This window comes from Rosa rugosa, chromosome 6 (assembly GCF_958449725.1).
Source record: "Rosa rugosa chromosome 6, drRosRugo1.1, whole genome shotgun sequence".
NCBI classification, from domain to species: Eukaryota; Viridiplantae; Streptophyta; class Magnoliopsida; order Rosales; family Rosaceae; genus Rosa; species Rosa rugosa.
Genome location: NC_084825.1, coordinates 1,320,005 through 1,345,029, shown reverse-complemented (window position 1 = coordinate 1,345,029; position 25,025 = coordinate 1,320,005). Strand labels below are relative to the sequence as shown.

The 25,025-nt window shown below is 40.7% G+C and overlaps 4 protein-coding genes across 6 annotated transcripts; 3 read left to right on the top strand and 1 right to left on the bottom strand.

Annotated features, from left to right (window-relative positions):
- Positions 1–5,569: 5,569 nt before the first annotated feature.
- On the top strand, positions 5,570–9,126 carry LOC133716070 (zinc finger A20 and AN1 domain-containing stress-associated protein 8-like). Its single transcript, XM_062142807.1, has 2 exons — positions 5,570–5,624; positions 8,488–9,126. Exon 2 carries the CDS (start codon positions 8,503–8,505, stop codon positions 9,007–9,009), a length of 507 nt encoding a protein of 168 aa, XP_061998791.1. The 5' UTR covers positions 5,570–5,624; positions 8,488–8,502; the 3' UTR covers positions 9,010–9,126.
- Positions 9,127–12,635: 3,509 nt separating this feature from the next.
- LOC133718143 (large ribosomal subunit protein eL31) lies at positions 12,636–24,512 on the top strand. 2 transcript variants are annotated; one of them, XM_062144959.1, is made up of 3 exons: positions 12,636–12,639; positions 23,563–23,659; positions 24,139–24,512. In XM_062144959.1, exons 2-3 carry the CDS (start codon positions 23,574–23,576, stop codon positions 24,416–24,418), a joined length of 366 nt encoding a protein of 121 aa, XP_062000943.1. In that variant the 5' UTR covers positions 12,636–12,639; positions 23,563–23,573; the 3' UTR covers positions 24,419–24,512. The 2 variants fall into 2 exon arrangements, with proteins under 2 accessions (XP_062000943.1, XP_062000942.1); XM_062144958.1 differs by lacking the exon at positions 12,636–12,639 and having other exon boundaries at positions 23,495–23,659.
- On the top strand, positions 14,800–15,888 carry LOC133715778 (zinc finger A20 and AN1 domain-containing stress-associated protein 5). Its single transcript, XM_062142420.1, has one exon. The coding sequence runs from the start codon at positions 15,050–15,052 to the stop codon at positions 15,581–15,583; it is 534 nt and encodes a 177-aa protein (XP_061998404.1). The 5' UTR covers positions 14,800–15,049; the 3' UTR covers positions 15,584–15,888.
- Positions 18,967–22,491, bottom strand: LOC133718373 (sm-like protein LSM7). 2 transcript variants are annotated; one of them, XM_062145206.1, is made up of 6 exons: positions 22,361–22,491; positions 22,068–22,110; positions 21,914–21,995; positions 21,464–21,535; positions 21,195–21,247; positions 18,967–19,230 (listed from the first exon to the last, which is right to left on the bottom strand). In XM_062145206.1, exons 2-6 carry the CDS (start codon positions 22,068–22,070, stop codon positions 19,141–19,143), a joined length of 300 nt encoding a protein of 99 aa, XP_062001190.1. In that variant the 5' UTR covers positions 22,071–22,110; positions 22,361–22,491; the 3' UTR covers positions 18,967–19,140. The 2 variants fall into 2 exon arrangements, with proteins under 2 accessions (XP_062001190.1, XP_062001191.1); XM_062145207.1 differs by having other exon boundaries at positions 22,068–22,103; positions 22,362–22,469.
- Positions 24,513–25,025: the final 513 nt, after the last annotated feature.

Sequence of the window (25,025 nt, the reverse complement as noted above, 5' to 3'; positions counted from 1 at the left end):
ACTGGGGGGCAAGGACAGGACTTCCGACACTTTACAGTGGAAACCCAAACAGGTCCAGAGTGTAGTAGTCATCCCTTCTGAGGTGAATGTAGTCAAAGAGCCAAAGTCAATTCCTCCTGAGCGGATTACCGGAATGCAGGAACATGAGCAATGTGAGATAAAAGGTCTCACTGAAGAATCGTTGGTGGACCGACTGGCTAAGCAGTTCAACACTGACATCCCTGTCAACAAACTCAAGTTGGACCTAGCTGAGGGCATGGATGAAACAGTTATGACTGATACGTCCTGCAACATGGTTTACGTACTACCCGCAAGGTATGCATTGCCCGTCGCCGGGCAGGATTGTGTGGAAGCTGAGGGAAGTAGCGCACAACCCTTGCAGATTACTTCAGCAGTTACGGCACCTGTAGAAGAGGCTGTCTTTCTTGAAACAGAATATGCTAACAGCAGCGAATTCTTCATGAGCTTTACCAGGCCAACACCTGCTATGGTCCAACACATGCGACCTTTATACATCACAGCAGAAGTTGGCGGTACCAAAGTTAGCAAGATCATGGTTGACACCGGAGCTGCCGTGAACGTCATCACTACCAGGACCATGCACTTGCTCGGGATCAAGAAAGAGAAGATCCAGTCTACATCCCTTACACTCAAAAACTTCGCGGGGACCGTGACAAAGACTTTAGGGTTACTTTTCTTGCGCATCAAGGTCGGCCCTGCAGAGGGAGTTTATGCTTTCTTCGTGACAGATTGTTATGCAGCTTATAGCGCCATTCTAGGCAGAGACTGGATCCACCGGAGCTATTGTGTTCCGTCAACTCTCCATCAGGAACTCGTTATGTGGAACAGGGAAACAGATAAGGCTGAGGTGATCAAAGCGGACCCTCGTCCATTCCCAGTGTCCGCGAATTATGTAGATGCCAGGTATTACTTGGAGCCTATTACTCCATTGCAGGTGAGTGGCATCGATAACAAAGGCCGCCCCACAGGGGTGACGGCCTCTGATTTGGCACAGTGGGGGCTCACGCTCGCAAAAGAGGGCCTAGAGAGGCCTGGCCACGCTGTGCCCAAACCCGTGAACGATTAATGGATTACGACCTTCCGGAGGAAGGGATAGAGGCCCTCCACTCGTTGTATGAACGACTATCATCATACTTAGTGGAGAGAGAGGCCTATGATCGAATCGCGACCTTAGAAACCGTCAATGAAGAATTCTCTGATCGCGATCACAAAGATGAGGTCGAAATTCAGCTCGCTCCGGCAGTGCTGGACGATACACCCCCTAAGGTCAGAGATCCTACTGAGAAGGTCAATCTCGGAACAACAGCTGAGCCTATGGAAGTGGCTATCAGCGCTTACTTAGAGCCTAGCGAAAAGCAGAGGCTTATTAAGCTCTTACTGGAGTTCAAAGACTGCTTTGCAGAGAAATATGAAGATATGCCCGGCCTGTCACAGGACTTGGTTTGCCATCAGCTGCCAACACTCCCTGACAAGAGGCCTGTGAAGCAAGAACCGCTAAGAATGAATTCAGAAACTCAAGTTCTCGTCAAGGAGGAAGTCGAGAAAATGCATAAAATCAGGCATTATCAGGGTGGCCAAATACAATCAGTGGCTCTCCAATATAGTGCCTGTTCGCAAGAAAAATGGTAAGATGAGGGTCTGCGTGGATTACAGAGACCTCAATCTCGCGACACCTAAAGATGTTTACCCCATGCCGGTGGCGGATATGTTGGTCGACGCCGTGGCAGGACATGAGTTGTTGTCCTTTATGGATGGCACCGCAGGGTATCACCAGATTCCAGTTGCTGAGGAGGATAGACATAAAACCGCTTTCAGGTGTCCTGGGTTCGCGGGCGTTTTTGAGTATGTGGTTATGCCTTTTGGGCTGAAGAATGCTGGGGCCACTTATCAGAGAGCCATGAACCTGATCTTCCACGATATCCTTGGAAAGATTTTGGAGGTTTACATCGATGATGTGGTGGTGAAATCCAAGACGAGAGGGGATCACATCACAGACCTCAGGAAAGTCTTCGAGGGCATGCGACAACACAAACTTAAGATGAATCCCGCCAAGTGCGTGTTTGGAGTCCAAGCAGGAGATTTCCTGGGATTCATTGTCCATCAGAGGGGAATTGAGGTCCCTGAAGATAAAGCAAACGCAGTCATCAACGCTTCCCCTCCACGAACGAAGAAGGAGCTACAACGCTTGCTGGGTAAAATTAACTTCCTGCGACGTTTTATTTCTAACTCTGCAGGTAAGATCCAGCCCTTTTCTCCACTACTGAAGTTGCAGGGACAGAAAGAGTTTGTCTGGGAATTTCAACATCAAGCGGCTTTCGACAAGATTAAGGCCTATTTAGCAAGCCCACCAGTGCTTGTGCCTCCTCGCGCTGGATTCCCATTGAAGTTATACATTTCAGCAGCTGAGGCTTCCATTGGTAGCCTACTTGCCCAAGATGATGAGGGAGGTGTCGAGCATGCCATCTTTTACCTCAGTCGGACACTTACGGATTGCGAGACAAGGTATAATCCTATGGAAAAGCTGTGTCTCACGCTGTACTTTTCCGCGTGCAAATTGCGACACTACATGTTATCCTTTACTACATGCATCATCGCTCAAACTGACCTGGTCAAGTACATGTTGTCGCGACCTATTCTGAGAGGACGCATTGGCAAGTGGGTATTAGCTCTATCTGAATTCTCGCTACAATACGTTCCACAGAAGGCAGTGAAGGGACAGGCTATTACAGATTTTCTGGCCCATCACCCTATGCTGGATATTCCCCCAGTGAAGGAATTAGAGATAGCTACCGCTACCGCAATTCGACCAGATTTGGCGCGCATCCCAGAATATGCCATCTGGCATCAAGCTACAATCTCCTTGCAACCCTGGGTATTATTTTTTTATGGTTCCAGAACCGAAACGCTAGCAGGGGCAGGGATTGTACTGGAAAACCCAGCAGGTGATCGTTTCTCTTATTCTTTCCAATTGGAGTTCAAGTGCACAAATAATCAAGCCGAGTATGAAGCCCTCATCATTGGGTTGGAAGTGTTATTGGAATTGGGAGTGAGAGACGTTCAGGTACGCGGTGACTCTCTGCTCGTGATAAGTCAGCTCCAAGAGAAATACAGGTGCGTAAGCTGTCTGCTCATTCCTTATTTGAATCGCGCCATCGAGCTTTTGGATCAATTTGATGACGCGGATTTGGAACACATACCTCGCGAGCGCAATTTTGCGGCCAATGAGCTTGCTCAGCTGGCCACAGGCATCACATTGAAGTATGGGGTTCGCGAGCGCATTCTGAAAGTCGAACGTCGCACGTTGCCTTCGTGGCTTGCGCGGCTTGACCCGCCAAACGATCCGGTCGTCGCAGTCCTGGAGCCTATTGACGTCGATTGGCGAGTTCCATTGACCAATAAGGGCATCAGACGGTGGTAATAGAGGAATGTCGTCGCGGCGGAAGAATGGAAAGTAGGTTTGAATCCAGAAGTCGAGAATCCAAAAGGGGCCAGAAATGCTAGTCTCAAAGGGATGCATTGTGGCCTGGTATAAAGTGCGATAGAGGGCACCCAGCACTGGTTGTCCTAGCCCCAAGCGGCGGCCGTTGTAGAGGGCCGTTGCTAGAAGAGTCCAAGCACCAGTGGGCTTACAAGCAGAAGTACAGAAAATAAACTTGCAGAGCCAGTACTCCAGGAAAGCAATACCACCAGTCGCATTGCTCTCTTTGTAATAATGGGTCACCCACCGCAGATAGGAGCCGCTGTGAGCACTGCGACCGGTTTGGGCCATGGTGGCGGTGAAGGTGTCAGAATCAAATTGGCCATGCAGGTAGGGCTCGCCATCGATGGGTAATCCAGTAATGGTGAGGATATCCAACAATGTTATACTCATTTGGCCAAATCGAAAATCAAAGGTGTTGGTGGCAGTATGCCAAAAGCAAAGAAAGGCAGCGAGTGGTGAGCGATTCCCACCGCGAGGAAGGCGAAAGCATAAATCGATGGTGTGGGTAATACCTACCCTGTTCCAGCGAGCCAAATCTCGTGCTCTTACTTCACGATACCAGGAAAGCTCCTCTGGGCTGATTTTGGACGGCCAATGCCCTATTTTTGCTCGATGATTGTGTGCACCCCAACTGCTGAAATCTGCAGGGGTCCTCCGGAGGACTTGGGCGGGTCGACGAATGGGCAGACTATAGAGGACGATGGCGTCGTCAGGAATGGAGTCTCGCGGTGTCGGACCCAGCCCGGCGTGATGATTTGAAAGCCTGAGAAGCAAAGGTCTCTGGACGGAAGTATGAGCGCGACAGCGGGCACCGATGTTGACTCCCCAGGTGCGAGCGATGCCATCAGTAAGTTCTTCTTCCTGATCAATGATCACCTTCTTTGGCGGAGCCATTTCTGGGTATCTGCAAAGTGGGTTTGGAGTAGGAGTCTTTCTGGGTTTTAGAGACTGGAAGGGTTTTTTATGTGACAGGCCTAGGGTGGCTGCGGTGTTTAAATAAAAGATTTTGTGAGGGAAACGATGCGACGAAAAGACGTTTTGCCAAGCGAATAGACGCAACCCTCATTAATTGCATCGTTTCGATCATCAGACGTGTCGTTTTAAGTCCCCTTCAATCAGTTACAAATATGGGCCTGATATCGGGGCCTGGGGGGCAATGTTTGAGCCCAAAAGTAATTTTGGCAAGATCCTTTAGTGGATTTAGCATAACGGGCCGATACCTGCGGCCCAAAAATAAGCCTACTCGGGTTTGGGTTTCAGCTTCACCCATTCCGTGATCCATGAGGAAAACAAAACCTTATTGGAGCCGGGTAGCGAGGATTGAATAGGAAACTTCAATCAATATCCCTTCTATGACAAGGAACAGTCGAAACCCTAGGTATATATACCAGGTTTCAAGGACAAAGAAAGGACCTCTCTCTCATATCAATCAATCCTAGCGATTACAAAGCCTCCCCGGAGCAAACCTTCAACCTTGTTGAAACCCGGCGACCGTACTTCCAGTCCCAGTCTCCCCAGGAGCCGACTGCGAGCGCAACCGCCACCGTTACTTCCAGCGAAGCAAGGGTAACGCCCTCGCAACCCAGCGAAGCTAAAGATACGCTTTAGCGAACCCCGTGCTTTCTCAAGATTTCCCAGTGATTGCTCTGCTCAACCTACAACGTTAAGTATCGATTTTGGTGACCGAAGAGATCACACCCAAAGTCCTTATCCGTAAGGCAAAAGTCCTTTTCCGAAAGGCTAGAGAAGAACCCTGTGACGAGGTTGGTGCTCTCCTCGTCCACAGCGCTTGAAGAAGAAGTCAGGTCAAGGGACTACCCCAACGACTGCACCCCGCGGTGCTGGCACGCCTGCGCAATCACTCGCTCAAAAGAGACAGTTCGCAAGCCAACTGGTTTTGGAGCCAAACAACAACTTTTGGCTTCGACTTCTCCTCCTCTCTCTGACACCTTTTCTCATTTCCTGTTCGCTTAGGGTTCGTATCTCTCTCTCATTCTCTTCTGATTGGGGGTTTGATTTGCATAATTATATATTTAATTTATTTTTTCTTTGTTTATTCTTTTGAAGGGGATTGAATTTCAGCTTCTCTACTCTAAAGAGGTTGGGTCTTCTCTGCGAGCAGGTGAGTCCATAGATTGGCAGCTGTAGCTATTCATTTTCTGGGTTCTGCATCTTTTCATGACACTTGTTTGATAAGAATAAAAGTTGATGGAGTTTAGGATGTTAGTGATATAGATTTTTTTTTTCTTTTTTATTTGATACAGATTTGGAGAATGTTTTATAAAGCTTATAACTTGATGAGTTGGTTAAATTTCTTTTGAATTTAGTATATTGTTTGTTTCATTAGCCATGATGATGATTAGCCAGAGTCGATGATCTTATGTATTTATTATGTGGTAGTTTGCTGATGAGAATGTATCTGTACGCAATTGTATCGTTTGACAATTGCTTAGGTATTGAAGTATATGATAAGTTCCCTATACAGTTTCTTATCATGCACAAGACTCCAACTGTTAACTTTGTTTCTCACATCTATACCCAACACGTATTACATATGATTCAGTATCCATGGATTTTCACTTAAAGTGATTTAATCATTATGTGCATATGATCCTTAAATTCCTAGATAGTTGCAAGAAATTGTCTTCTTCTCGCTGCTTTCAACCATAGAAAGGTTGTCCGTAAAGTTTTATTTTCATCGAGACATGTTAAGTACGTAAAGTGTAATCACCGCTCATTTGCATGTGTAATATTATAGGTTGTTGTGGATATGATCTCCTAATAACTCAATTTCATTGAGATGTTTTGCTGTTTGATTTATTGGTTTGTCCTATCACTTATGAGGCAATGTACCATTTAAAGTGTAGATGAGTTCTTGGGGAAACAATTTCTTGTTGAATAAGACCTGAAAATTTGTATTCAAGTGAATTAAGGTGTTTTGTGATTGTTGGTCTCTAAAACCAAACCTGAATAGCTAAATCCGGTGTTTGGTAATATTATGTTTTTAGTTCTCCTATTTAGACTAGGTGAAAAAGCATTTGGGAGAAATGAGACATGAAACAAAAACTCAAAACCTTTTTATTTTTCCTGATTTTCTTTCATGTGTTCTTCCTCCCTTTTGCCTAATTGCCTTCCTCAATCATTGTCCTCCATCATTTCTCCCACCTTATCCCTCTTTTCTCACAGACTCGCTCCCTATATTTCTATCTCCTTTGCATAAAGAAAAACTAAAAATATAAATCCTACCAAAAGGTCACAAGGCTAGTAAGCGAAGTAAATCCCTATGCTGAGATGACTTGAGTTAAGCTGAATTGAGTCAACAGTTACGATCATATCAGGATGGCAGATGATTGAAGTATAAGTTAGAGTCATCTTCGTTAAACTTGGTACTCTGAGTTGATGATTGCATTCTATTATTCACTTTTGTTTTCTTCTGATGTTTAATTCTCCTTTATAAGGTAGGTATTATAAATTCCATGGTAGAAGGAGAATTTTTTGTTACTTGGCGTATGCTCCAATCACTTAATTGGTGCATGTATACTTTGATTAATAGAGTTATCTTCTCCAATGTTGAGCTAAATGTATGTGCTTGAATCTTCATCATTGTTGTACTGATCGTATTTCTATTATAAAATAATCGCTAATAGGGTATATTTATTTCATTTTATACTGATCATCAACTTTACTGTTTAGCAATGCTTGTTTCATGCGATTTTCCATGAACATGCATAAGCTGCTACACATATCTTGATCGAGGTGCACAACATAGGCAAATGGAGCTAATCTCTACTATTTTATGCAATTAATGTCCACAAATGGAAGGACTGCAAATTTCTCTTTGTTGTTATATGAAATCATCCCTATTTAAATTTGCTTAATGAGGCTGCAGATTTACTTTAAGCTAAACCTCAACTTTCACAAATTATATCTTCTTTAATTTGCTATAGGATTGTACTACTTCTCATTTATTTTTTTACTTCTGTTTGATGAGATATTAGTGTATTTGATATAACTATTATATGCCTATATAAGAGTTTCACTATTTTATTCCATTTCAATTTGCTTAACGTATCCTTCAGCATGTTTTACGTATTATGATGTTTGTTCTGATTTCGAGTGATTTGAGCTACATTTTGGGTTATAGATATATGGTACTCACATCCGTAGATAGTCATAGGAAATGATGTTTCCTAGCTGAGTTCCCTTTTATAAAAAGGTTTTCCATAGAACATGAAATTGCTTGATTGCCATAATGGTTTTAGAGTTATTTGGGACAGCTTAAGTAGGAAAAAGTCTGTGCACTTGCAGTATCTATGTATGTGTATCGAATAATAGGGTGTTGTGGCATATTTTCTTTATTTCTCTCATTCTTTTGTTGCATGTCATGAAAAAAATATGCTAGAACTACAGAGTTCCTTTACTGTCAATGTTGGCATTTATTACCAATGAAGAAAGCAAAGGGTGAACAAGAAATATTCTGTCTATCTTGTGAGCATAGCAATAAGAAAAGCAGTAAAGCCATTTTTCTTTTCATAGTTCTTTGGTTGGGAAAAGGATCATTTCCAAGTCTTTTGTCATTGTTGTTGTCTGTGATTTCATTTTCTACAAAATCGAGTAAACCAACTCAACCCATTTGCTAAAGTTTGAGTTTAGTTTTCTCTTTAGATAAGGCAGTACTTCTCATACATTATTTGTATATTTTCTCCATCTCCTTAATGAAAAAGAAAAACCAAATGGGGGTGTAAAAGCACACAACATAGGCTGAATTGAGTTGAGGGAGCTGAATATAGGTAACTGTTGGTTGATGTTCACCTGGCAGTGTCATAGTTGTAGTTTATAGGTTAGAAAGTCATTTTCTCCTTAGATATCAAGCTATCTCTTGCTCTTTTCTAAAAATTTAACTAACGGTACTATGCGTTAGACTGCTTTAGTTTTAGTTATATTTGTTTCTACCTTTTTGGAAAACTTAGAGGATTTTGGTGCAGGAATATTTCAAGAGGATGGAGCACAGCAAGACAAGATGCCAAGCACTTCCAGAAGCTCCCAAACTTTGTATCAATAACTGTGGATTCTTTGGAAGTGCAACAAGCATGAACTTGTGTTCCAAATGCCACAAGGACTTGGTATTGAAGCAAGAACAAGTCAAAGTCCCTGCAGTATCCATTGAAAGTGATGTGAATGCCAATCCCAATAACTGGGGAAATGAGCTTGCTGTGACTTTAGATGTACAAGCTGGTTCAACATATTTGCCTCTTATCTCAGTTGAGGCATCCAGTACTCTGCCTCCAAACAATGAGGATAAGGTGAAAGCGACTCCAACCCGGTGCAACACTTGCAGGAAACGTGTTGGTCTCACTGGGTTCAATTGCCGCTGTGGACATATCTTCTGTGCAGTTCATCGCTACTCTGATAAACACGACTGTCCATATGACTATCGAGCTGTTGTGCAGGATGCTATAGCAAAAGCCAACCCTGTTGTCAAGGCTGAAAAGCTGGATAAAATATGAACAAGCAGCCTTGGAAGAAGAAGCATTCCTCTTTGATGTATTATTATTGCATACATGCTCTCATTTTCATCTATGTGTCCTCTGCATCTATTAAGTTATCGTTGTTATTTTGTGTTATAGATGATTGGAAGCTGGTTTGGGCATGTTTCATATATAATGACAAGAACAATGTGTGTTATAATCCCTGCTTATAACGAGAGCTGTGAAGCTCTCAGCTTGGCTGTGCTAGGGATAGTTTGTTTGCTTGTTAAGTTTAATGGTTATGTTTTGATTTAAGCACCTTGACTCCCGTATGGTTTGGTTTGCTTCTGATACGAAGCCAGCTCTATTAGCTATTGCGTGACTTGCATCCCAGATCGATTTACTTAACTTATCTGTAACTTTAGTCAAGTTGTCGTACGACACAAAACTGGTCGTAAGGTATAGAGCATTTTGTTCAACCGCTTCCCAGGCCATTCATGTTCAGCTTCTCTGCCATTGCAAATAGGAGTTCAGAGCTTCAAAGATGTTAGATTATGTTCTTCTCAACAAGTTGAAGTTGCATTGCAAATAGTACATAAAACCTTAATTAATTTGTATAATCAAAGGAGTACATATAATACAAGATGAGGGTCCCACATAGACTAAAGGCTCACTAGGTCAGGTAATGGGTGGGCATGGTCATTCGTGACCGATGCTTCTGCCCCCACTTGCCATCTAATCCAACAAAAGTGCGGCTGCCACGCAAGTACACCGTGTAACTTCCAATCTCAGCCGTCCATCTCACTGTGTTTGACTTTCTCGTAACAAGTCATTATCCCTTGGACACGATCAAATGGTGGGACCAACCCCCCACCCCATTTGCTACTGCTTACATAAACAACAACAACAACAGCAGCGGCGACACATTACTATTAAACACCGCGGGCCGTGAAAGGACTTTGAATTTTCATAATTTGGACCTCATTTTCTATGAAAATTAAAAGAAAAGTAAATGGTTCCCCTTAGGACCCATATCTAATCTGAGAATTCTGGTGTTATGACTCTCTACCCATCCGTGGTTATGTCTCTCTCAATCATGTTTCATCATTCTCTTAACAACTGATTAATACTACCATAATCGAAGTTTTGAGAAACTTCAAGTAGGAACATAATGCATTGTCTATTTCACAGGACCGCATGCCAAATAGAGTTTATCCAAACATAAAGAAAATATGTACATAGAATATGAATCTTTTACTGTAAATATAAAATATCATGTTTACATTTACATCAAATTTATGAAGAAAAATAATTCCAACATTGATGGAACACTAATGTGGGTAAGGTGATAGCTAGCTACGGTCGAGGAGCGCCGAGCGTCAAATGACCCATTTGATCTTAGTTTATATGTTAATGATATTGTTTGGCTCCAATTTTGTTGCAGCTGGTCAACAGTCTCTTTTCTGCGCGGGCGTGCCAGCACCGTTCGGGTGCGGTCGTCGGGGGTGTCCCTTGACCTGACTTCTATCAAGCGATTGTAGACGAGGAGAGCACCAACCTCGTCGTGGGATTCTTTATGCCTCGTGGTGAGGACTTTTGCTGAGCTTCTTGAAAATCACAATCGATACTCGATGTTGTAGATCAAGCAGAGCGAGAACCACTGGGAAGTAGAGAGAACTTGCTAAAGCGTGACTTTAGCTTGGCTGGTTTGCGAGGGCGTTACCCTTGCTTGGCTGGTTCCGTAACCGTTGTGGTCGTGGTACTACAATCGGCTCCCGAGGAGACTAGGACCGAAGTACGTTGACAGAGGGTTTGGTGGCACTGAAAGTCGGCTTCTGAGAAGACTAGGACTAGGAGTGTGATCACCGGTAAGAGAAAGAGAAGGAGAGGAGTTGCTCTTAGAGAGGTTGCTCTAGAGAGAACTTAGATTATCTTAGAGATGTTGTTGAATTGTGTTGTCGTTCTTATTGTTACTTGTTGTAGCCTCTATATATAGGCTACCAAGCAACACTATTTGGCCTTAAACAACTCATAATGGGTTAGGTTTTAGCACTTAAACATTAATGGAATGTTAGGTTTAAGCACTTAAAACACTAATGGAATGTTAGGTTTAAGCACTTAAACACTAATGGAATGTTAGGTTTAAGCACTTAAACACTAATGGAATGTTAGGTTTAAGCACTTACTGCTCCAATTTTGCTGCAGCTATATCTCCACCAAGAACTCAAAATGGGCTTTCGACTTCTTCATATCAAATGATCCAAAATGAGTGTAGATCATTGTGGCAAATTTTCAGAGCTTTTGTTCCATGTGGTTGGGCCGGAAATGCTGCTGGACCTCTTACAGGTCCAGTTTTCCAGTTTTGCTACTGCAGAAAATTGGATTGATTGTTTGAAGGCCTTCCACTCAAAACTAGCTCTGGCACTCTTCATAAGAAATGATTCTTGGGCTGTCTAGAATGGATCTGCAGAGTTTCAGCTCATTTCGAGTTCATTTGGTCAGTCTGCCACCCCTCCTTCCTTGTTTAGCTCGGTTTCTCCTAGCCGAAGTAGAAAAATGTGCTAAAGTGGACTTTTCATTTCCATGCTTCCATCATTTCCTTTTCTTGCAGCTCGCATAATCTTCCATAGTAGGCTTTATTTAGCCTCTAAATAATATATTTCGAACTTGTCGACAATATATAGCTTGAGCCACTGACTTTGGCTCAATTTCTCCAAGACACGCATTGTCAGGCCAAAATGCTTATTTTTGGTCCAAACAGATATCCTATATTTTTTGCTTAACATGCTTGTAAAGTTCTTATTGACCTCTCTAACTCTTTCTATTCCTTTCATTTTTCATGATTTTTTTATCTAGTTTTTGAGTAAAACCTCCATGTGAGATTTAAGTCACTCTTATAAGGAAATTAAGATTTTTCTCCTTTTTCTTTCTTTCTTTATTGAGTATAAATTTTTCACTTAAATGTAAACTCTACGTAAAAGTTGAAACTATATTTTTAACCCTTCTTATTACATGTTCTAATCGTGGATTCAAAGAGCTTTCTCTCTCAACGAGAAACCCTACCCCAAACTAGGTTTTTTCCAGATTTCCATCTCGTTGCTCGTCCGGCGGCTCCCGCCCATGGCAAGCCTCTGGCTTCGTCGTTGTGTGGAGAGTGCGGCCGGACGGGACTGTCTTGAGACTATGGCTCTGGTGGTCTGCGAAGTCGCTGCCGCTTCTGCAGGTTTGTTGAGGCAGCGGGGTCTGATTTAGAGCCTCCGATGCGTGGCGGTGGGATGTACAGCGGTGGAGCTTGGAGGTTGTTGGTCGTGGCAGCGTGGTCATTACGGTGTGATGCAGGCGGCGTGGTCGTGGTGTTGATGATCGTGGCGGCGTTGGTGCAGGCGACGTGGGCGTGGGCATTGATGGTCGTGGCGGTGTTGATGATCGTGGCGGCATGGTGCAGGCGACGTGGGCATGGCGGCGTGATGGTCGTGGCGGTGGCCTAGACCGAAGGCAGGGAAGCCTGCTGTATGGGTTGCAAGAACGTGGAGGAGGGGAAGATTTGGGCCGGGTGCTGATCCACCTGCTGGGCTTGAGTTGTGGCTTTTAGTTGGGCTGCCTTTTGGGCTATTCTATTTAGTTAGTTTCTTGCTTTCTAATTAATTTCCTATTGTTTTAGGGCAACTATGAGTTTTTACCTTAGGCTTGCTTATTTACTATGTTATTTCATAGTGTATAGGCTTGCTTTAATAAGTGAGCATGGGTACCGTCAAATGATCGGACCTAATCTATGTATCGCTGTGGTTTACCACAAACTCTTTATCTACCCAGGGATGGTAGAGGGAGGATATGTAATGGTCATTTCTGACCTGAGTATTAATATATCGACATGATATTCTTCAAAAAAAAAAAATTTGTTCTAATCGTGGGTAATTTGTCATGTCTTACGAGTATAACTTTTCATGTACAGAACATATATTATTTAAAACATTCTATTTTTTTAATGTACTTGACAAAGATGGACACTTGCTACAAATATAAGAGAAAATGTGTAGCCCCTAAATTTAGAAGTCAATGCATGCGTAAACGTAAACGTGGGAGAATAGGTGAAAAAGAAAATGATTAGTGTTGCGTCTCAATTGGCGCGTATAGAAACCGGAGGAAGCCGACGCGTGCGACTCACACGTGTACGCCGGACCAGAACGGAAAGCGACTTCCAACGAAAGCGAAAGCGAAAGCGGTCAGATGGGGCGGCTTACATATCTTATATATTGCTGGACCGGGACGGGACGGGACGCGAGAAATTGCCCTTGTCTGTCTCATTTCCCATTTTGCCCTTCCACTTGCCTCTTCCTCTTTCCTTCTAGGATCGCGTACATTTCTCCTCTCTTACCCATGCAATGCAACACGCGCCAACAAAATCAATAAAATAAACTAATATCAGCATCTTGATTCTTAGTGGATGACACCCATGACAGAATAATATCCTTCTCTTTTTATTTTTCCTAATTTGAGATTAATTTCATGATGATCGTAAAAAAGAAAGATTAATTACATCATGTTTCTAGAATTCTAGTTTTAGATGTTTTCAAAAGTTGAAGAAGAAAAAAGGTTAAAGAAATAATTTTTTTTTTTTTCTTTCTTAGTTCTTTTCTTTTTTCTGGTTGGATCAAGAATCTTATAACTTGTACTTTAGGATATAAGTGACAATTAATGGGCAAAAGATATCATGCGAAATTGGCAAGGCATCCAAGAGGCCGCTTTTATTTGAATTTAGGGTAATTCAATTAAAGGAAAAAAAAAAGTGACAAATTGCTTTTAAAGTTTTTCTTTGCCGGTGAGTTATGATCTATTGATAAGTTATAAATTCAATATTGTAAAGGTATGGGTTCGATTCTCACTGACATATGTAAGGGTAAAATGGTTAAAAAAAAATTGCTTTTAAAGCATTCTTTTTGTGTGATAACTTTAGGGTAAATCATAAATCATTAGCATAAATTGTATGGCAGCTTTATGGCAATCGTAACAATGACTATTAGTTTGTTTCTTAATTAGGAATCAAGTGATTATTAGTAATGTTATGTTTAAAGTTTATTAATTTAAGAAATGACATTTGTCTTTTACATCAAATGTAATGAAATATATTAATAAGAGAAAATAGAGATTATAATATGCATTGTAGACATTTGATTAATTATTCTTTTTCAAATTTGAATTAGCCAACTTTATCATCCTACTATATTGTTCAACTAATAATTCAGGACGTGTTATTGGTTATTTAGAAAAATAATATTATAAAAATCACAGTCGGTACAAATTTCACCGACGTTAAGAATGAAAGGAGGGGGGATATTAGATGTATTTGGCCTCCGTAGTCCATACATTACAATCCAAAGAGGGGCACACTGCACATATGGCTGACTAATCAAAGCAAATCTACAAACCGACCATCAAATCGCCAAAATATCTGGCCTAATTTACCCTGATTAAATGTAATAATGTGGGTCCAATCACGCCAATGAGAGCTTCTGCCCAATCGGAGCTGCACGACGGTCGACGGGTATATAAAACCAGCGGCACCACTCGTAGTTTTACTTTTATACCAAACCGCAACCAATGGAATCAATCCGTCTTCTGCATGTGGTAAAAACAAGGGGGTCCCGCGAACCTTAAAATAAAAGCAACCTTTTTCTCAATAATGACGGATTACCACGTCAGAACCAATCTAGAACAAGCAACCAACCAAAACACCAAAGAACAATAAGAATAAGAAAGCAGGAGGAAGGTCATTTCGGTAAAACAACACGCACAAAAAATGGTTTATACGCGTTTCTATGAGGCCCATAATTTTCCATCTCGCCATTACCGACCCTTTCAGAGACCCCTTCATATCCCCCATTTCTGTTGTCCTCCCTCGCCCACCCAGACCCAAACCTTCTCTCGTCCTCTCTTTCTCTCTCTAAATTATTCAACCACAGAGTTTTCTTCTTCTCCACAAAACCTCAACCTCCTCCGGTTTCTCTCTCTCCCTATCGGGAAATTAAGATTAATTCGAGAGAAAAGAGATCGAGCTCATCGGAATCCATATCTGAAACAAATGGCTCAGAGGACGGAGAAGGAAGAGACGGAGTTCAAGGTCCCCGACACCCTAACGCACTGCGTCAACAACTGCGGCGTCACAGGCAATCCCGCCACCAACAACATGTGCCAGAAGTGCTTCAACGCCACCACCGCCGCGTCCACGGCCGCCACCACCGCCGCGTCCACGGCCGCCACCACCGCAACAACATCCTCAACAACGACCGCCGTTTTCAAGTTTTCCGGCGAGAAAGTCCCGAGATCCAGCTCCTTTCGCTTCGACGGTCCCTCCGAAACCATCCGTAAAGCGGCCACGTCGGTGGAGAGCACGAGATCGGAGGAGTCGTCCATGAGGCGCGTGGTCAACCGGTGCTCCGGATGCCGGAGAAAGGTCGGGTTGACCGGGTTCCGGTGCCGGTGCGGGGAGCTGTTCTGCTCAGAGCACCGGTACTCGGATCGGCACGTGTGTAGCTACGACTACAAGGCCGCGGGTCGAGAGGCTATAGCCAGAGAAAACCCCGTGGTCAAAGCGGCCAAGATCGTCAGGGTTTGATTTCATATTTAGAAATTTGTAGAAGTGAAAACATGCACTAAATTTCTAAAATTCCTCAAAAAAAAAAAAAAAAAAATAGAGGAATTCGTGCTCGGTTGTTCGCGGTGTCTCTTCCCCGGAGATCACCGGACGACCGTTTAGAGCAGGAGAGAAAGAGATGGCTTTGGCTTCGATATTGAAAGAAAATCAAAATCTCTCATGATTATTATTACTTTTTTTTTTTTTTAATTTTAATTTTTTGTGTGTTGTTCTTTTGTTTGGAAATGATAAATTATTGTGATTTACGATGATGATATTCGACTTCAGCTTTTTCTCGTTTCGTTTCCCTTCGCTATGAATTTTTTTTTACTTTTTTCTTCGTGGAAATGTGTGGCAGTTGAATGTAAACTCCAGGAAGGGACAGGGTGTTTTCCGTCATTTAGCGATTTGCAACTGGTAAATCGGTTGGACTTTCGGTCCCACGGAATGGGACGTGCCAGGGTTTTTCAATTATTTTGTTTCTCGCGATATGAGGAGACGATAAATTGATTTCTCGGATACGTTAAGTTAGAGCTGCTGGGGGAGGCCGAATAGGAATGTGACACGTGGTTCACGGCATAAAAACAAAAGACTGGAAAAGCTGTAAAAGTGGTGAGAGGTGAGAGGTGAAGGGAACATTTGCGTGAATGATTATGATAGTTAGTTGCTCTTTTCATTATAAAAGGATAGCGGGGCGGGGGATCGGACGGTCGAAATTAAAGTGTTGGTGGGTGCGAGAATAGATGACGTGGATCAGTGCGCCAATGCTTGGGGTGGGGGACCACATTGTGGTAGGTCTCCTGGTTGGTGACCTTTGAGACCTACGAAAAGCTGTCAGAAAGAGAACATATGTAGTACAGTTTACATACTGTTTCCTCGATTACGGACTTCATTCTCTAGAATTTCAATACTTCAGAGTACTATAAAACACTTCACGTATAAATGATAAAAGGAGTTTTCGGTCATAAAATTTGTAATTTACAAGATTTCACTTTTCTAATGTGGGACAAACACGCCACTATCTTATTGCCTTCATACGTGTAATGAATTATTAAACCATATACGTGTTTAAATTATTGAGTGATATGAAACACACGTGTGAGACATTCGTACACTTAACGAAATTTAATAATTTATTATGTAAATATTGAAAATACTCACCCCTATCTCTAGTTGACATTTTATTTCTTATAAATACGCAGATAAGACGGGGAAATCAAGGATTGTCCTACCTATAGCAAATATTAGTTAATTTTACATGAAACTAGGTTTGGTTTAAAGTTTAGGCTTAGGGAACCTGTTTAATCAATGATCATTCATAGTACTTGTTCTTTGTTATCAAATAGGAATAATAATGGAACCTGTTTCTAGTTGTCCTGATCATATATCGAGTTGATGAGTTGAAGTTGCCGACTTCTAACTAGTCTTGTAATTAACCTCTTTTGCTTTTCAATAACGAACATCAGCTACAATGCAAAACCTTGTCATTTCCCTCTTCAAACAATTAGGGTCGCTTATCTGCGTACTTATGTGTATGGCAGTTTCCTCCTTTTCTTTTGATGACGATCTAGTCCAAAATTGTGCATCTTTAGGACTTTAAGAGTCTATTTGGCTAAAAACAAATACATCTCACCTTCTCTCAAACGTTACTTTCACATATGGAAAAATTCTTCCATTCAAAACAAGCATGCTGACTAAACAAAGCTGCATGTTAAACAACGATAAGTGTGGCTTGTGATCCACCATTGTATTGATATTGTCCCAACGTAACTACCCGTTAGGTGTTCGGTTTTTAACACAAAAGGCATCGGTGCAATTAGGTGTGATCAACTCACGTATAAGTTATATTATATTTTTTCACTTTTCTAATGTGGAATATTTTCTCTCCAACACGCTCCCTCACGTGCAATCTAATTCTAGGTATGCACGTGGAATCAATTAACAAGTCTTATATCGGCAACTTGGTCAATATAACAATTCAATCGGAATTTTTCGATGGCAATATAATGAACTCAAATTCGGGCTCATGACAATTGGAGACGCAATTAGAGAAGGACTCGCCCTGATATCATGTTAAACAGCAACAAACGTGGCCCGTGACCCACCATTGTTACTTTTCTAATGTAGGATCCTCGATACAATGGGTGGGCCACGGGCCACGCTTATCGTTGTTTAACAAAAGCCGCTATCTAGTTAATCAAATGAATGAAACTCCAGTCGCCTATGCACGGAGTTGTGGTAGGAGGATCATCAATTAAATGTGGTACAATGGAGCAGCCCTTATCTTGCACATTTTGCTCTTCTTACTAGTAGTTCTATTATTTAAAATGATAGACCTCCGAATTTCTCCGAAAACTTTAACTTTTGATTTATGTGAGGCAACTTTATATATTTCTAGTACAATTCGTGTAGTACTTCAATGGATGTTGTGTACAAAACAAAGTATCGCGTATTTTACTGCGTGATAAACTAAAAAAAAAAAAAACATAAAATGTGAGTTAGAATTAAAATAATCTAAATGTTATGAACTACAAAGTACAAATTACAAACACGGTAATTTGCATAACAATGATAAAAGAACCACTAGATTTGAGAAAGTGAAATCTATGCTCATTCGAGAAAGTGGACATATTTGTATATTGTATTTAATTAGGAGACAACACATCAAAATAGCAATCAACAAAAGTGGGCACCATACAGCTATACACCAGATTTTCAATTGTGCAAAATGGCTGTCAAAGCTATTTGTTCCACAATTTATTGTCATCGATAATACCTTCACACCATAATCAAGAACCATTTAGTGGCTAGCTTTTTGTTGGACAATTACACTGCAACCTAAAACCCCAATTACACTGCAACCTAAACCCCAAAAAAGTGAACAACCATTTTGGTATTTAATCATGAACAATATTCAAGTGCACATTAGTACTATCGACCCCATTCAAGTTTCTTCTTTCTTAAAGTGGAGTGCGAGCAAAATGAGCACATATATTATAAACATCTAAAGTTAATCAGCTTTTCTCTCTTCAAATGAAAAAATACAAGAAAAAACTTTATTGGACCCAAATGATTAATTTTGATTCATTGCATGAGAATCTTTTTAGACCATCAATTTTGCAATTAGTCAGCAACCGCACTGAATTCATGAGTTTACGATGGCTTTATGCCAAATTGCCGAGACATTTATAGGGCAAAGCTACACAAGATGCAAATTTATTGCCCTTTTTTGCGCACAAACGGTTCACACTAGAAGGTTTTCGAAAGGCAAAGGAACCATAACTACGGTTGTATCAAACTCAAAGTCCATTTTACAGAGTGCGCAACTATGGACAGAGGCAGCTGCTCGAACCCCTAGATGACAATGGCCCATAACATGAAAACTATTTTCATAGAATCTAAAGTTAAAAAAAAGTAATAAACATCTTAATGTTTTACATTCGTCAGTATCAAATGAGCATGACAAATTTAAGGCCTAGGAAATCACAAACACCACTATCATGGTTTCTTAAAAACAGTGCAAAGCAAGTTACTCCATTTTAGGCCCCATCTGGCTGGCTAAAGGGGTTAGCAATCTCATCTGTACCATCTGTTGGTGACACGAGCATCACAGCAGTTCCCCTACAAACCTGCACAAAATATCTCGAAAAATTAAATAAATAAGACATGCAGCATCATCTTTCCTTTCTTTCATATCATACTTGCTTTCTCATTCAAAGACCAGTATTTGATGCCAATTACTATTTCCTTACAAATATGCATGATAGTCTAGATTTACAAAAAAGTAGCAAGGCTTTCTAACAAAGTTTGCCAGTCATAGTGAAAACACTAAACCTGCATGATGGAAAATGAATGAGCACCAACGAGGCAACGAATTTCAGGAATTTGGATAGTGCCCAAGAACTTAATTTAACTTAAAAATTAATGAGGGAACTAAAGAGGTTTCTGGTTTTTACAGGAAATGCACAAGGAGGATTACATAATATCAGATATAGTCTGGAGACCTTACTTTGAATAAAAACTGTCCTTCCATGTTGGAAGAGTATTGAAGATTAAGTGCTCTACAGCCAAAGCTGCAGAGAAACTTCTACCAGCTGATTACAAGATGGAGTTGTATAAAAATTCCACTCACTAAACTAAAAGAGGAAGGACTGTGGAGGAGTGCACTTATGAAGTTTCAAGTCACTCTAATTTGGTATTAGGGATGAAAAGGGTGCATTTAGTTGACCTACCAGCTTCTTGATAATATACCCATACACTATGGTGCTTAAAGAAGGTGGTTTCTGGAATGAACCACAGTGCAGTATGAATGAATTCAGCTGTAATTTTCAGTGTTCAGCAAAAATTTGGGGCAAGACATAATACTAATTAAACATGTAGCCAACATGCTGCTAGTATTCGACCAGGTGAGAGAGTGAGATGCTAGAGAGAGGGACACTGTTCCTATGATTGTTCATGATGGAGTGTAAACAGCAGAAGTTGAAACAAAATAAATGTTAGGAAAGCCATATTTGATGAAATGTTATGATGAAGACTGACATTAACATTATTTAGTATTAGAGGAGTCTTGATGAATGTATGATCAAGATTGTCAAATCATCACTTATTCAGAAACAGGAGCTTTGGTCGTATATGATGACAGTCTACAGTTGACTGGACTCGTGTTCTTTGTGGTGGGAAGGTTTGTTCTGTTTCTCTTGATGAGGATACAGCTCTGAATGTTGTTCCAAAAGAGGAGGTTGAATGAGATTCCAGTCACTTAACAGGTGTTTAATTAAACTCACCATGGATTGAAGATGATTATGAGCATCATGGTGCCTATGGATGCATGTTACAATTTGTTGAAAAGGACAGACTTGTATGAAGATGTAGCAAGAATTATCTCAAAGAAGTCACCAAGACACTAAGGATTGCAAGGTGAGTGGAGTTTTCACCCAAGCGAAGTTCAAAATTATGAACAAGAGATGGAGGATTAGGTTCAATTGGTTAAGTAGACTATAAACTACCTGGCAGACCTTCAACAACTTCTGAGAGACTCTAAAGACCAGGTTAGTGATGGTTACTGAGGATTAGCCCACATCTATGGAGAATCCACCTACCAAAAGTCTAGACTCTAAGATCATCTACTATGACAATTTTAAGTATGGATAACTAGATAAGTTAGAAAGTTGTCTATCAGTTGCCACAGCAAAATTTAATATACAAGTTTAGGGTCTGAGACTAGATGCCTCAAACTCCATGCATTTATTTAAAGGACTGATGCAAATAAAAGCCTAGAGAAATGGGAAAGCAACAAACTTAATTCAAGAGTTGGACAAGATCCCCAACTAGAAGTGGAATTTGCTTAAAGAAGCTGATGCAAATAAAAGCCTAGAGAAATGGGAAAGGGACAAACTTAATTCAAGAGTTTGAAAAGATTCCCATCTAGAAGTGGAATTTGCTTGAAGGAGCTGAACCTCTGCAGTCAAATTCTGTTTTAGTTGTATTCAGGGACATTTGGACTCATTTTGATTCCCTAGGTCAGTCAGTTTGTAGGATTTATTTCAATAGCTATCAAATATAGTCCGACTAAAGATGAGCTACGAATACATACAATTAGGCCAAGGCGCCTGGTTTGGTCAGTAGTCTTCAGTGGATCATCAGAATCTGCAACAACAACAACAAAAAAAAAAAATTCACAAATCAATTTATCATCCACAGCCATAGAAAAGTTGCAAACATTATCATCAAAAAACCAGAAAAGACAAACTCCAGAGTCATCTAAGATCGAGGAATGAACTGGTATGGAACCCTGCCTTCTGGTGCTGTAAATTGATAATTCCTGCACAAGGATAGTTAACTCAAGAATAGTATGAAACATACCTCTTAGAAATTCAACTGCTTCATCCAGAACAAGGTTTAACAACTGATCATATCCTTTTAGAGTCCCTGTCACTGTAACCAAATCCACCAAATTGATGGCACAAAATTAGATTCCGCACATACAGTGACCATTATAAAGTTAAGGCACGAATCGTCATTCAATATTCTCCTAAAGAGAGTAAGATGCAAAGCAATGGAGCTAGATTGATATTATATTTGAAGCAAAAGAAGTAGGAACAGCTATTGTTAGCGTCTTTTCAGTACCGCTATACAACCTAAGATACAGTCTTTACTCTACAACCTCCAAAACAGTGTCTGCATCTAGACATTGCATGATTGAGGTCTTAGAATCCATTCTTTCTTGTGAACCAAACTCACAATCCATATTACACAACCCAATACAGTCGAAATTCAACAGATAAAATTACGAGATAAATAAGTTTAACTAACCTTGTCTACCACCAGTGAGCTTGACTTGGACACCTTTGTCCACAAACTTGGCCAAGTCCAACACTGTTTCTTTCCTCCCTGACTGAAATACAACAACAAAATTAGAATCACAAACCCCAAAATAAAATCTTTTTCTTCTGGGTATCAAACTTACCATCTTTCTTGGGTCTTTTCAGTTCCTCTTCAACCCCAAAACCCTAAAAACGCGAAATTTCGAAAAGAAAAAAAAAAAAGAGTTAGACGATTGAATGAGAGATAGAACAGTATTCAAGGAGAATGCTCAGACAAATTTGTATTCAATTGAATGAAAAAATCAACATTATGATGAGTGGGTCAAGTTTGAGCTTACGGACTTGGATCCAAATTTTAGGGTTTGAAAGATTGCGTATGGAATTGGAACCGGCATATATCAAATAGCAGAGAAGAGAAGAGAAGAGAAATGGGTACCTGATCGTCGTCTAGGAGCGGGAGCTTGAAGGTTTTGAGAGTTAGAGACTTCTGCCTCCACTCTATTAAGTTAAAAATAAAAGTGATGGAAGCGGGTTATTAGGGTCGGTTCATGCGCAGCCCCCGGTTGAAGTAGAGTTACAATAATGGACCCGCTCTAATGAACTATTCTATCGGTTAAAACATTACACAATATTGATGCGTTCGCGAAACCGAAAACTAAAAGAAATAGAGTCAAAAACATAATTGAAACAAGAAAAACCGAACTAAAGTGAAATAGTTCGTTTTCGATTTCGGTTTCGGTCTGTTGAAAAGAGAATGGAACCGAATTTAATTGAAGTATCAAAACAATGTCATTTTGACTTTGCCATAAACACTACTACTTTCTGGACATTTTTAGTTTCCTCCTTACCTAGCGCCTCATTGCTTCTCTGGCCTCTCTTTCTTGATTTCTTCTCTGAGTTTTTGATATCAGAATGATTCATTAGGTCACAAGTTAATACTTCACAACCCCCTCAACATCATTTCTACAAATTTTCAACCAAATTGAAAATCATTAACACATTTATAATCATGATTTATCAATTATGAACATGAATGGTTCATATTTGACAGATTTGGTTCGTCGATTGATTTGATCTAGTTTAGTACCTTAACAGTTAACACTTTGGAAGAAAATTTTCAAAAATGGTCCACTCATGCATAATTATACATCTAACGGTTGATTTAATAAAATGTAATCGAAAATTATATCTCACAACTGTTAATTAGAAAGTCTTCATTTTAAAGCTCTTCATTTTTTTTTAGAGATAATTTTAAAGCTCTTCATTATTAAAACCTCTTTGTTATCTAAGTATGTATAAGTAAAATTTCTCAAATAAAACGAAAAAGCAAAATTAATGGAAAGACAAAAGTGACATTAACACGTTTATACAATTGTAAGGGCATTTATGTAGTTCGGCATAAGAGGTAGGGCATTTCAGAAGTAGGCCATCAGTATTTTTTTTTTTTTTTTTTTTTTTAAAACCCCACCCCATTCCCACCCTTGAAGGGGCTCGAACTCCTGACCTCTTATTATATGAGGCCAAAGCCTTACCACCCCACCAAACACACACACCCAAGTAGGCCATCAGTATATGATGACCTAGGGCTTGTTTTAGCAGCCGACGGAGAAAAGTTGATTTGCAGGCAGCTAAACTAAACTAAACTAACAATGGTGGACAAGGCCGGAAAAGGAAGAAAGGAGGAGGTCGTTACCAGGGAGTACTCCATCAATCTCCACAAGCGCTTGCATGGATGGTAAACCCGCATATTTGTTCATCTATATTCTTTTTATTGATTCATTTGGGTCTCAAATTAAATTGCTTTTTCCCTGTGTGGTTTGCATATTGATTTGCACAAATCTAACATTTGTTCTTGTTCTGTGAATGGGAAGTGAACTAAACCCAAGATTGATGTTTCAAATGCATTTTTGTGGTTTTGTACATATGTAGAGGTTCCTTGATGTATTGAGCTGGTTATGCTTCAAAATTTATTGCTACACAATGTGTTGGATTATGGTTTTGTGAATTTTACCTAGTATTGATTATGAATTTGAAGAGCATCTATGAGGATGTAAAGAATGAAAGATCAAGTTGATTTCAGAACCTGTAATAGTTTGCTACTTCAGTTAAAGATGTGTTGGAGACTTCATATCTGCAGTATTTTCTTTCGGCATCGAAATTGTTTATCCTGCATCTCGGTTTAACTTGTATCCCAATTCTCATGCAGTCATGCAGCACCTTTAAAAAGAAGGCCCCAAACGCCATAAAGGAAATCAGGAAGTTTGCTCAAAAGGCCATGGCTACTACTGATGTCAGAGTGGATGTTAAACTCAACAAGCACATTTGGAGCCGTGGGATTCGAAGTGTGCCAAGAAGGGTTCGCGTCCGAATTGCACGAAAGAGAAACGATGAAGAAGATGCCAAGGAAGAGTTCTACTCCCTGGTTACTGTTACAGAGGTTCCGCCAGAGGGATTGAAGGGTTTGGGTACCAAGGTGGTTGACGAAGAAGACTGAACTAGTTTAAATAAATCCCTTTGTTCTAGTTAGGTACTTACCGTTTTGGCTGTAGTTCTATTTACTTAATGATATTTAGTCCAATTTTTGACTATATTGGGAATTCTTTAGCGGAGTGTAGAACTGTTTTTTTTGGAAGAGGGGATCAATTAAGCTGCCCCAAGTTAGCCCAATGGGCATTAAAAAAGAAAACACCTAACCAGTTTGATAGACAGACCCATATAGACAAAAACTAAAAAGGAAAATTAATTTTCTCCTGGGCTCCAAAAGAGCCAGTATCAGAAAATTAATCCTTAAAACAATAAAAGCTAAAACATAGGCCCGATGAGAAGCCCAGCCCACTACCGAAACCCTAGTTGCTGCCGCCCAGTTTGCGCCGCGAGCCACACACAATAGCCGAGGTGCCGCCGGACACAGAACACCCATAAATTTCGTCACACACAGTAGCCGAGTATTGTAGAACTGTTATTTTAATTAAGAACCGTTATCTCTCTGTTCCTACTTATTTCTCATCTTTTCCTCCTCTGATTGCTCTTCCCTGCCTCTGTTTATAATAGGAGAGTAGAAAGGGAATCAGAATTAGAATATCATGCCATAATGGCAGTGT

What these genes read in the sequence shown, in the direction of transcription:
- LOC133718373 (XM_062145206.1), bottom strand. An exon ending in GCTCACTGGTGGTAGACAAG is followed by an intron (nt 21,536 to 21,913) that starts GTTAGTTAAACT and finishes ATTTGGTTACAG; the next exon opens with TGACAGGGACTCTAAAAGGA. An exon ending in CCAGGCGCCTTGGCCTAATT is followed by an intron (nt 19,231 to 21,194) that starts GTATGTATTCGT and finishes TATTTTGTGCAG; the next exon opens with GTTTGTAGGGGAACTGCTGT.
- LOC133715778 (XM_062142420.1), top strand. Translation starts at nt 15,050, where the DNA reads ATGGCTCAGAGGACGGAGAAGGAAGAGACGGAGTTCAAGGTCCCCGAC.
- LOC133718143 (XM_062144959.1), top strand. Translation starts at nt 23,574, where the DNA reads ATGGTGGACAAGGCCGGAAAAGGAAGAAAGGAGGAGGTCGTTACCAGG. An exon ending in CACAAGCGCTTGCATGGATG is followed by an intron (nt 23,660 to 24,138) that starts GTAAACCCGCAT and finishes GCAGTCATGCAG; the next exon opens with CACCTTTAAAAAGAAGGCCC.
- LOC133716070 (XM_062142807.1), top strand. Translation starts at nt 8,503, where the DNA reads ATGGAGCACAGCAAGACAAGATGCCAAGCACTTCCAGAAGCTCCCAAA.